Below are 11,934 nucleotides of genomic sequence, written 5' to 3'. Positions count from 1 at the left end.
TTCGCTTATGTTCCGATTAGTACAGTTGCTAAGCTAGAAAAAAGAGTGAACCTTTTAAGCGAAAAGTACTTGCAATGGCTTCGGTTATCAGCGAAAATTTTGTGGCAAGAGCAAGTTATCTATCTGATGAGAAGGAAAGACAGATCGACAAATTGCAAAGACAATTTTATGAACTTAAAAAAAAATGTCACAAGTAGTTTGATGACTTGGACGATTTTGAAGATATGTGCAAGCAGGCCAAGGAGAATATGAAAACGGTCCGATTGGTACGTCACTTACAACAAGTAGAGGAGAATTTCCCTTGCGTTTCGATTAGTACAGCTTGCAAGTTAAAAATACCCGAAATGGCTTCGATTGTTAGCGAGGATTTCGTTGCAAGAGCAAGTTACCCATTCAATGAGAAGGAAAGACCGATCAAAAAATTGCAAAGACAATTTTATGAACTTAAAAAGCAATGTGACAAGAGCTTTGATAACTTGGACGATATTGAAGATATGCGCAAACAGGCCAAGAAGAATATGACAAGATTCCAGTTGGAAGCCAAAGCGGAGAAGGAGATCGGGAAAAGAGATGCACAAATACACGTCAGGCTGTTCTCTGCTCCGACAAACCTGAACGAAAAGGTGAAGAAAGCGGAAGGAGAAGATTTGAAACCACCAAAGGCGAAAATGCCTGAAGCGGCGAGAGGGGCTTACTATCTACAAGAAGAGGTCAAGTTTGTCAATTTGTTAAGATTGGATGCGCCTTGTTCTTAGACGCCGTCGGGGCGTAAGGACTGTTTAAGATAACAGAGCCATACTTCGTCTGAAAAGTTAACAGCCTTTAAACGAACTTGTTTCTATTTAATTGCCATCTCATTTAAAAACATGGCAATCTTATTCTGAGCTTGAAATTAGCTTTGATTATGGATATTGTTGTGTGTATCAACTCCAGTTTTGAGCTGACGTTTCCCGTATAGTTTTCAGTGATTTTTTTTTTTAATTTAGTTATTTTATTTTCCGTCTATATGTTTGTGAAATAAATCATGAGTTTCTAGGTGAGGTATTTGGATGGAGACTTTTCGATCAAAAGTAACTTCTTGTCAGAACAAGTCTTACTTGAATGGTTTACCTACACGAACAGATGAGAGAATTCGAAAAACCAGTAAGGATAGTTAAAGAAACCTGGTTAAGAGTCCTCAGAAAATTTTGCTCTCGTTTCATTTATGCATTGATTAGCATCGACTCCAAGTATCTGGCTTAGATTTCCTGCCTCACTCGCCTAAACAATTTCACTTAAAAATATACGCCATGCTTTTTAAGACTGACCTCCCGACCCGGATATTTCGAGTTAAAGTTTTGCCTCTTGCCGGTTGCCACATGTAACCTTGTTACGTCTCATCTAATTTCGTTTTTATCAATTCTTGAGGTTTCATGCCCATCACTGGCAACACCTACGAGGGTCAATAATAACAATAAAACGTAATAAAGACAGGTTGTTGGAAGTCAGTTGCCAGTGATAGAGGGCTTATTTTGATATTGCGCAAGGATTTTCTTTAGCTTGCAGATAATGTTGGCCTGCATACCAGTCCTTAACTGTTTAAGGCCCAAAAGTGCGAAAAAAGCTGCTTTTTTTATGGTTAGTTAACGACAGCTGAAGTGCAACAGTTTTGCTTGCGCTGTACTCAAAGAGAGAAAGGAGAACTGGTGACGAGTTATTGGAAGAACAAGATTAAAGGTCGATCTTGTAGTGAGAATTTTGTCAAAGACAACGTCGGCAGCCTAAAAGCAAATTAAAGCAGTTCACGTCGTCAACGCTACAGGGAAAGAAGGATGTCACCAAAACTCGAAAACATGCACTCGTTCATCCTTTATTCGATTACAAAGCTGTCAAAATTGTCATTTGTTTTAAAAGCCTGGTTTTTACAGTGATTACACTCTTATTTCCGAAATGTCATAAATATTCTGATCCTACTATTTAACAAGCGTTTTCACTCAATTTAAGCTGGCTACAGCACACGAGCAGGTTATTGAAAAAGAAGACTAAAACAAGCTACTGAAGCATTAATTTATTAATAGTCTAATGGGTTCGTTGCTTAAAGGCGACTTGATAAAACTCGAAACTCTTTCATAGGGTGTTTGTAAATATGAAGGATTTAAGTGGATGAAATACTCTACGCGATGACTCATTTACCAAAAAGCTCCTCAGAGTTAAAAACTTTGATGTTTTTCATTGAACGCGAGATACATGGTTGAACTGGTAAAGGGAGTACTGACTGTGGATATAGCTAACGAACGTTATTGACAACGTATAAAAGTCAGTTAGGATACATGCACTATTTCAGAAATTGTGTGAAAAAAGTTAGGAATCAATAAAAAAATGTAAATGCATTTAATGATCCTTTGGGGTATTGCCAGTGAAAGCACTCACTTATGACCCGACTTCTTTTCGATTGGATTTCTTTTCTAAACTCGGAGAATTTCTACGATTGCTAACTAGAAGTACCGGACATACTAAAATTTAAATTTTGTAAGCTCATCAAACATAAAGCCTCCTCGGATACGGCCGGTTGAAAAAGTTGGAATATTCTGAGGAAAGTTGGTTCTCGGCATGGCTTTTTCGCTTCGTTTTCACTTCAACGCGAAATGGCTGCAAGACGAGCTCGCATCCGGGAGATTTATCGTCTAACTTGCAAGCGACATATTGCTGGATATGACTCTCGAGGAAACTCATCGGCGCAGAGCCTTGGTTGAGAATCTAAAATTGAAAACAAAGTTTTGTGAGTTTTCGCCCATAAATGCAATACTGATTTTCCTAGTACCCAAATAAGAAAAAAGTACAATTTAACTATTCCATACAAATATACAATGGTATAAGCCAGTTATATAACATCAATAGTCATGAACGCAATAAGAAATGCATCTAGTTATAAACACTTCCATATTTTACCTGGTAATGAAAGTCCTTTAGGTCAAACTTTTCCTTCAACTTCCTCTCTGCGTAGTCCCTTAACTGTTGAATCATCAGCTGACCAGTCATGTACGCGCTAGCTTGACCCGGGCCAGACTGGTATCGAGTCATTTCTTTGCGCGCAACATCGGACGTATCCCAAGCGTAATTGGCCAATAGATCTAGTCCTTCTCGGCGAGTCATGCCCTTGCTATGGAGGCCTGCGTCCAGTACAAGACGGAGGGCCCGCCAAAGCTAAAGATAAAAAGGAAATATGGCAGTAACAATACGAAACTGCAACAACAGCGGAAAAAGTTTCAAGGCTAAGAGCACCAACAACTTTCATACATGCGGTAAAACTTTTAAATGCCTTGAGGATAATTACAGTGAAAATGATTGCTCAATTTTGTCTCCGACAACTATTTGATGTTGTACATTGGAAAGTTGTCTGTATTCATTTTGCGGGAAAAAATTTGCGAGGTTAAAAACCATCAGCTTTTAAGTTAAAATAAAAAAAGTCGATCTAGCTCTTTGGTGAGTGCCAGTCTTATTGAATTAGGCATAATTTGCAGTGTGCAAACTGTGATAAGGCGTCATCTAAGTTAAGTATTAACAAAAATCAACTTGCTCTCCATTTTAGTGCTCCGTATCTCTGCCACGGCTTATTATCGTACGAATCAGTATCTTCAGCTATAAGCATCTCGGCATATAGTCCCCAGCCCTCCGAAAATGCAATTGACTGAGAGATCTGGTTCACCCAGCCTATCACACCGCCACACTTGTCCGTGAAATGTTCAACAAAACCTTGACCCTAGGACAGGAATTGAAATTAACTGAAGATGTCGATAATAATTATTCATAAGATAAATCAGCTTTCAAATCAAAAGATCTCGACCCAGTTTCGTTGTTCTCCCTGGATGGGATATCAGCTCATCCTAGGGGTCTTTTACCCCCCCCCCCCTCCCCCAGGAATTTAGTTAGGAATTCGTGACCGTTGGCCGGTAGCAATTTTCACGCCCTCTCCCCTGCGGTAGCAATTTTCGCGCCAGCATAATTTATTAACGAGCAATGCGAGAGGAAAGCGACCTGCTCAAGAATACAATACATAGACCCGAGCTGGCCGGTTTTTTTTTCTCCATTCCCACAGCAGTGAACTGAAAACTATATACAAAATAGTCCATCTACTGTAAGGGACTAATGTAATTATACACCTACCTGAGTGTGGTGTCCAGGTCTCGCCTCGTGAGCATTGACACTCCATTCGCTGAAGACTGGACCCATGTTTTCGAGGAAAAATGGAACATTGTACCTACAAAATTTCAACTAGCTTAATGAGAAAGGTCAGCTGTGTCAATCAAAACAAAGGGGTCCCCAAAAATTTTACTTTTTTGGTTATTTGATGATATTTCCTACGCCTCACCTGGAGTTCTTTGAACAAACTGCATCACTGAGTTCGTAGCTTTGCGCGGCAGAGGAAGGATTAAAGTCCGGAGCAAGCTGAACGGGGCAGCTTGGCGTGGTCTGCTTGGCACCAGTGAAATGAAACATGTTGACTGTTTTTGGTTCTAAGAAACTCATAGCCTTCGGAAAATGAAAATGAAGAAATAATATTGTAAAAAGGGAATATGAAGAAAAACAGGAAAGAAAACTTCCATCAAGATATGTCACATGTTTTGAGATTTTGAGGCATTTGAGTGTTTTGTGTAACTTGGGATTTTTACACAAACGGAATCGAAACTCGTTGAGACTACGAAAACTGAAGAAGGAAAATACAACATGAAATAAGAAAAAAAAAATAGGAACTGGAACAGGAAAGAACCCAGACAAGAAAATATCTCTTGAGATACGTGAAAGCTACTGCATTTGTTCAGATTTTGAGACACTCGTCCTCTTGTAAATGCTATAATTACGAAGTCGGGGGAATCTCGAAAAATCGCCTTAGCCACTCTGCGGAAATTTAAAGCAACTTCTTTTAAAAATAAATCTGTCATTACGAGGGTCCAGATAAGAAAAAGAAACAGAAAAAGGTAAATTTTCAAGCTCCATGACTAAATAAACTTAATCATCAACCAAAAGTGACATTTACATTGCGCCCTCCAATACAGCTAAACGTTGCATTAATTACCTCCCTAGAAGCTTTGAACCAATTTTGTAGAGCCTCCCATCTCTTCGGGCAAAATTCCTTGGCACCTTCGATCGTACTGCAGCGTTCAACTGCCAACTGGTTGCTTTCATTCGCTGGTATTGGCTCTTTGTTGTAGTACATGTCTTGAGATGTAATTCTCTTTTTGAATTCCTTCACAACTGTAGCATCTGGGTCTGCTTTTTTTCCGGTGAGGTTTCTCGCAAGAGCAAGGATCTACATAATGGCAAAAATATAAGCTGCAAGTTAAAATGGAGTGTTTGGAGAACTCGGTGCGTTGAGCTGAATTATGTTAGTACCAGACAAAAGATCAAGTACTAACTTTAAAACAGAACCAGTCCTTCTAATTAAGGGCACACTTAATTTGAAGTCTCGCTTTGTTGTGTGTCCCGTACCTTCGTCTCTCGTTCTTGTGACCTCTTCAAATGTATTTCTTCTTCCTAGTCTTATTTTAGCATTGTGATCATGGTGAAAGCGATTAAATAAATAAAATAAATAAATTAAGCGACCAGTAGTGATCATAGTAGGATAAGCTAAGCAGCAAGTTACCCTGAAAAAGTTCGGAAGATCTAGTCCTAAATTACTTTCACTCTAACTTTTTCCAAATAGTTAACGTTGTCAATGTAATCATTCCACGTGAATATTCTATCCAATCCCGTTAAATTTGGGGCGGCTTCTTCTTCTCCAGCAAAGAACTCGCCGAAAACAATTCTGATGAAAGATTCCAACAGAAATTATAGATTCATCCTTAAGTACCTGAGGATAGGTTTGATTCAAGATCTCCCATCCCTTGTTGTACACCTCGTCAGGGGTCATATCAGTTGTGATAAAATAGGACAACATGCCGGCATAAGTCTGAGGCCCGCTGAGAATCTCCCCCGTGCTTAGGTTCCTCACGGTCGGCTGTGAGAAATCAGGTTTGCCGTCAATGTACACGTATTTCAAGGGGCGGTTAAAAAGACCGCTGGAAATGTTGCTTGGAACACAATGGCTCATGTGCTCTTTTTCCAGATAACTGAAAGGAAACAATCCACGTAAGAGATGCAACGCCAGATATCTAAAGTTTGCAGTTTTTAACACCGATATTTTGTTTACCTATTCTTTCGAAAATGCGTTTTTCTTAAGTTAGGGATTACATTGTTGCATCGAGATAGAAACCGTGCATGCATTGGTTTACGCTCAAGCTCTCAGCAGATTATTGTGTTGTGTTTCTGACGTCTCTGTTATTGCTTATCATCTCTTTTCGGCGGATGACAGATACAGGTAGATGAAGGGGAAGTAGCAATCTTCTAAAGTTGGATAATGACAAAAGAGTGCCGCTGCCCCTCACGGTTGGGTTGGCTGGCGGCACAGCAAGTTACGGAAGGAATTCGTCTTTTTCCTGATAGCTTACAATTTCTGACACCTATTTATTCTTCCGGGTGGAGATAGGTATTGTTAGAGTTTTAAGCGTTTTGCCAAAGAACGCAACACAATAACTCATTTTAGGGCTTGAAAGTAGACCTTATGATCCGAAGTTCAGCGCTCGAACCCCCTAGCGACCATCAACATGTGAGTTTCTCCTTAAAATATCAATAAAAATATCAAGCAGACAAGTATGAGAATAACGATAATAATAATAGGAAAAGTTAGGGGATTATCAATTGATCCAAAACCATTCTCTCCCAAATAACATCATGAGAAGTGTATGACAGACAGTAAGGAGAATTTCTTAGGAGATCTTGGAGATGAAACAGATAATCTGGTGCTTCTCTCACTTTGACATGAAGAGGCATGTTTCAATGTGGATCCTAAATTTGAGAATTCACCGAGACTGTCTTTATCTATTTTGCATGTCTACTCAGCAATACCTAAATAATCCATTCATTGGTGCACCGACATTCTGGATCAAGAATTCCTCCATGGAGCTCTCCAACGTCTTTCCTGTGCGTTTATTCCATTCGTCCCTCATTTCCTTCGTCAATCCTTCGTAGAAAGAAGGATCAAGCAGCTTTTGCACAAACGGTTCTTTTAACACTCCTGGAGGAAAAAAAATACATGAGTATGAGAATTTTTCCTTTTTTATCATTGGCTTGCATGTACCGCATGGCTTTTTCAAAAAGTACTTTCTTAATTTTCCATAATCTTATGTTTTATTTCGATTCAGTCTCTTATTTTTTATATACCCCTATGGGATTATTTAGACCCTGTTGATATCTCATAGGAGCATTTTAAAACACAACTCAAGACGAAAGGCTAACGTTCGAAACGTCAGCTTAAGAAACTCGTTATGGTGGCCAATTAACATTATTTACTCAGTTGATAAAAGCAAATCAACTAATCGACAAATAGACCGCCTTTTGATCGAGTGTCGTAGGAACAAATCGATTTCATCACGACGGCCAATCAGCAGGAAGGATACTGAAATATCACATGGATACCAATGAGAACTAAAACTCAACACCAAAAACGAAAGCAACTGACTGAGTTACGAATGGTTTGATGTCTAATTCTGATTAGTTGAAAAGGTGAGTGAGGCCGATTTTATTGTCCAATCAAAGAGCGTTAAAAGGCAGCCGTCTGAATGCAATGTGTGATTGATGAATTTCAAAATCTGTTTTAAGATCATATTTCGACTTTAAGGAGACAATCTGCCTCTTCTAATCTTTAAAACAATTCTGGTGGGAAACCTTTCTCACATTGTTCTTAGACGCAAGTTTTGTTGTGAACGCAGATAAATGCTATTGCATACAAACCTTCATGGCGCAAGTTTATCCGAAAAACAGCTTCCTGAGAGTTTGACTCAGCAATTTTAGTTTACACAACAAGACGCCGGTTTCAGTGACGCTGATAAATAAAGCATGGCCATTATGATTATTGTCTTTTGTCTGATTAACTGCTGTAAACAATCCGTTTCTAACAAGTAATGATTTTGAATCCGAAGACTGTTGCAGTTCTTAATAAAAAAAATTTACACTTAATTTCACTTTTCTTTCAGTCTCAAATCAAGCAGTGAGTCGTGCAGTGTAAATTTAATTGGCAGAACTTATCCATACCAGATTATAGAAAATTGTATAAATATCCCATGGCGAGCTTAGATAGTATTCCAGCACGCGTTTAGAGGGTCACGCCAATCTTCACCAACTACCGAGAGGGTTCTTAAATTGTTACAAATTGAAACAAAAAAACTGTATGACTTTTTTAAGCCCTCAAGAGATGCCGATAGGCAGTTAAAAGTGTAATATGGAACGCTTGCCAATGAAACCGTCCCTTACTGCCTAAATATAAAGAGTCTAAAATCCGAATCTGGCTGAGTAGCTACATGGCAATTTTTTCAGTGGTTTGGTTTCTTTTCCTTCCGACATCGGACCTCAACCTAGCAGTTTAGTTCATTAATTTCAGTTCAGAATGATGATGAAGTTACGCATTATTCCTGATTAATGTTTATCCATGTATGCACTAAAAGAAGCCGCGAGACTTTTTTAAGTGATAATCTGCCGTGGGGAAAGATTGTTTGTAACTCGAAGCTATCATGTTTTCGAAATTATGCGAATTACGAGTTTTTTAATATTTAACAACATTGAAATAACAGAAGAAAACTAGTGAAACCAGCTGCACGCTTTTAGAAACATACCTTCTCTCTCAGTGTAAATATGGCTGAAGTATTCCTTCAAGGAATCAATCCCCGCACGACACTCTTCAATTGAACCAACCATTCCGGCCTTTACTCCAAGCTTCACATTTTGGGTGTATCGACTAATCGATTTATTGTAAGACTCCAAAATATTCCGAATGACCTCCATATCGCTTAAATTTTTAGGTGCAAAATGCCGTAAACTACCGGAAATTTCTTCTCCTAGAACGCAGATCGGCTGCCAACAGAAGAAATTCGGACCCAACATCCAATCACCCGAGTAGTAATTTCCGTCGTAAGGATGTCCGAAGACGTGCCGAAGATAGAATTTTATTTGTGATATTGCTTTTCTCTCTCGTGGCTTCAGTTTGGCCGAGTCGATATTTGTCTTATTGATCTCCGTAAGCAGTCGCCAGGCTCCGTCTGTTCTTCGTTTGATCTCGGAAGGTGTCGGATCGTAGGGTTTGAAATCACGGCGGATTTCCTCGGGTGTCTTACCTGGATTGAAACGTAGCAAATTTGGGTTTAAGACGTAAGTTTCGAACTGAATTTTCTCGAGAAGTTTGTAAAGCGACACTCTCACAGCTTCCTCTGACGGCGCACACTCGTCTGAGTTTGCAGTTTGAGTTTGGTTTCTCTGCTGACTTTTATCCTGTTTTGCATCACATTCGCCCTTGTGTTTATCTTTGGCAAGCGAGATTAGAACGATTCCAATTATCAAACACGTTATTCCAAGAAGAACGATAATAGCAACGATAAACCTCTGGCTGTTGCAGCAACGCTTACTTTCCACGTCGACATCTTGGTTATCAGAGTCACCTCGAATTGCAACAGTGGAAGGATTTTTAATCATGAAACTGTCCAGTTCTGTGCTATCGACTGAACAGTTGGTCGCTGTAGATACCTCTGCCATGATTGCAGTTTCAAAATCAAGGCACGCAAAGCTAAGAGCTGGAAAGTGCAAACTCTTTGCTTTGCAGCAAGGATGAAGTCTCCCGCTCTGGCAGAATTGTACGTGGAGCGATCTAATTAAATAAACTACTCAAATATTCAAGCCACTTAGTTAGTGGCTAAATTAGGCCTTGTGGTACCCATCGGGGAACTCCACACATCTCGCGTGTGATTTGTAATAACTGATGACTTTACCAGCTGAGAGTTTTTCTCAAACGCGTCGGAGGTGAATGTAAAGTAACTAAAAGCAAAAAGGTCTTAAACAATCAGGAATTGAAAGATCAGAAATTTCTAATTTTCTTGACACTGTTGGAGGGAACGAATTTTGAGGAGCCGATAAGCAATAATGACGTTATTGTCTCGATGAAAATTTTGATCTAGCCGCCCTGCGTAGGCAGGTGTCTTATCTTTCCATTGTCTCCATAGCTTAGTTTTCTAATTGTTATTATGATTATTATTATTATTTAGGGCATGAAAAATCTCATAATGAGGTTAAGGATCAATCTAACCTTTGCTAATTCTGCGTTGAATTCTGAATGAAATGAATACGCAGATATTTTTTAGGAATTGCTTTTCAGAGTTGTCAAATATCGATTGCATGACTTCCTGATAAACAATAAAATAATGAATTTTTTTAGAGGAAAAAACCTTGTTTGAATCTCATTGGCATTTGAAAACAGACAAAGACTTTGTACAGCGTACGTCTTCGGTGTTATGAAGTAATTTTTTCCATCGGTCTCATCGACCTACTATATAATTTTGCAACATATGAATTACCGTCTCTCGTTTCATTAATAAGAAAGTTTTTCATTTATTTGTTTTCGTCAGTGCAGTGAGTGGTGGGCTTTCCTTCAGTACGTAAAAGGAAATTTGTCGAATAAAACCGTTTATTTAAACTGAAGGCGTTTCTGACCAATTACGAAAAAATTGAATTCACCTGCCATCATCTGATGTCGTGCTGATCTAAGAATCTGAGCGGGATTCTATCTACAGTGGAATCAGAGACACCTAATCAACGCCGTAGATTAAAAATCAATGGAAGCAAATTATGAGTGGGTGTATAAATTAAATTAGCCTTTCAGCTTTGCCTGTACGTAAAAAACTTAAAAATGTCTATAAAAATATTGCATGTATATAATTTTTTCTTTATTCAGAGGCTGATAAAAATAACATTGGACATATCTCGAATCAAACCTTTTTCCCCAAACATCAGGTTTCTGTTTTAGTGGGTATTGCAAAAGATATGAATATTTGATGGCTTCAGCACAATTTTGTTTGAAAATCGTATGATTTCCAGAACTAAACGAAACCACAAATGATAAAATGTCAGCCTCCGCTAACATAACCCCTAAAAACCTTTGCACTCTATTGTGAAATTTTTCTGTGCTGATAGCATTGTGACCCCTGTGCGTTAGGTGGTAGCTAACTCAAATGCTCTGTTCTAAAACTGACATAAAATAATGGGAAATGAGTCAACAAACAAAGAAACAGTTTCTTCGCAACGGAAGTGAGAAATACACGCAAATGGTTTAAACTTGTTTTCCTTTCTCTTAAATACACCATTGTTAAAAATTTATCGGAAGCAATGATTCATGCGAAATGCGTTTTTGAATAAATCGATAAAGAAGGATGCCGAACTAGAGATATGTTGGGCATCTCAGCTTTGACGCTGTTTCTAAAACTGAGGACTGGTAGTGAACATTCGAAAAACACGTTTCCACGAGAGAATTTGCTCTTGGGCTCTTTCTCTATAAGTCACCCTTTAAACCCTAACATTAGTATGTATATTCTCCATACTGTTCTCTATACATTACTCAAGGTGTTGACAGGGAGAATTTGTATTACAATCAACAGCTTCTTCAGTTGATGATCATTCCTTTATTCTCGTGACCTTATTTGACTCAGCAGTGGTATTGTAAAAAGATATTAGATGCAAGTCACTTTTAGGGGTCAAAGGTCACGTGGAGGGCGCTTGCAAACAACATGGTCGTTTTTCCGTAGGGTAAAAAAAACCTGAATGTTTTGAACAGCGCAAGTTTAACGCGTTCACGAGAGTGAACCAGGAAAACTGAGTCAGACACATGAAGTCGAAGCTAATCAATGCATCACTAAAAAAAGACATCATTTTGCAAGGAATTTTGACTAGTTTCTTTAACTCTCTTTATTTCTTTTTAACTCTTCCCACTGTTCCGTGTGGTTAAAACTTTTCAAATAGGAGTTGTTCTGACATGAAGATACTTTTGATCGGAAAGTCTCCTTTCCAAGTACCTTACCAAGACAACCCCATCCACTTCAGTTT

The 11,934-nt window shown here is 38.7% G+C and overlaps 1 protein-coding gene across 1 annotated transcript; it reads right to left on the bottom strand.

Moving 5' to 3' along the window:
• Positions 1 to 1,831: 1,831 nt before the first annotated feature.
• On the bottom strand, positions 1,832 to 10,022 carry LOC131785262 (uncharacterized). Its single transcript, XM_059102115.2, has 9 exons — positions 8,685 to 10,022; positions 6,922 to 7,090; positions 5,828 to 6,086; positions 5,054 to 5,287; positions 4,349 to 4,509; positions 4,144 to 4,237; positions 3,557 to 3,739; positions 2,929 to 3,183; positions 1,832 to 2,736 (listed from the first exon to the last, which is right to left on the bottom strand). Exons 1-9 carry the CDS (start codon positions 9,595 to 9,597, stop codon positions 2,518 to 2,520), a joined length of 2,487 nt encoding a protein of 828 aa, XP_058958098.2. The 5' UTR covers positions 9,598 to 10,022; the 3' UTR covers positions 1,832 to 2,517.
• Between the last annotated feature and the right edge of the window lie 1,912 nt (positions 10,023 to 11,934).

Source organism: Pocillopora verrucosa, chromosome 4 (assembly GCF_036669915.1).
Source record: "Pocillopora verrucosa isolate sample1 chromosome 4, ASM3666991v2, whole genome shotgun sequence".
NCBI classification, from domain to species: Eukaryota; Metazoa; Cnidaria; class Anthozoa; order Scleractinia; family Pocilloporidae; genus Pocillopora; species Pocillopora verrucosa.
The sequence above is the reverse complement of the archived record's forward strand: the minus strand, read 5'-3'. Positions and strand labels throughout refer to the sequence as shown.

Excerpts from the sequence above, each read along its gene's own strand:
- LOC131785262 (XM_059102115.2), bottom strand. The coding sequence starts at position 9,597 with ATGGCAGAGGTATCTACAGCGACCAACTGTTCAGTCGATAGCACAGAA. Across the intron at positions 5,288-5,827 it reads TGAATCAAACCTATCCTCAG|ATCCTTGCTCTTGCGAGAAA; the intron begins GTACTTAAGGAT and ends GCCATTATGTAG. Across the intron at positions 3,184-3,556 it reads ACGGAGCACTAAAATGGAGA|CTTTGGCGGGCCCTCCGTCT; the intron begins GCAAGTTGATTT and ends TTTTATCTTTAG.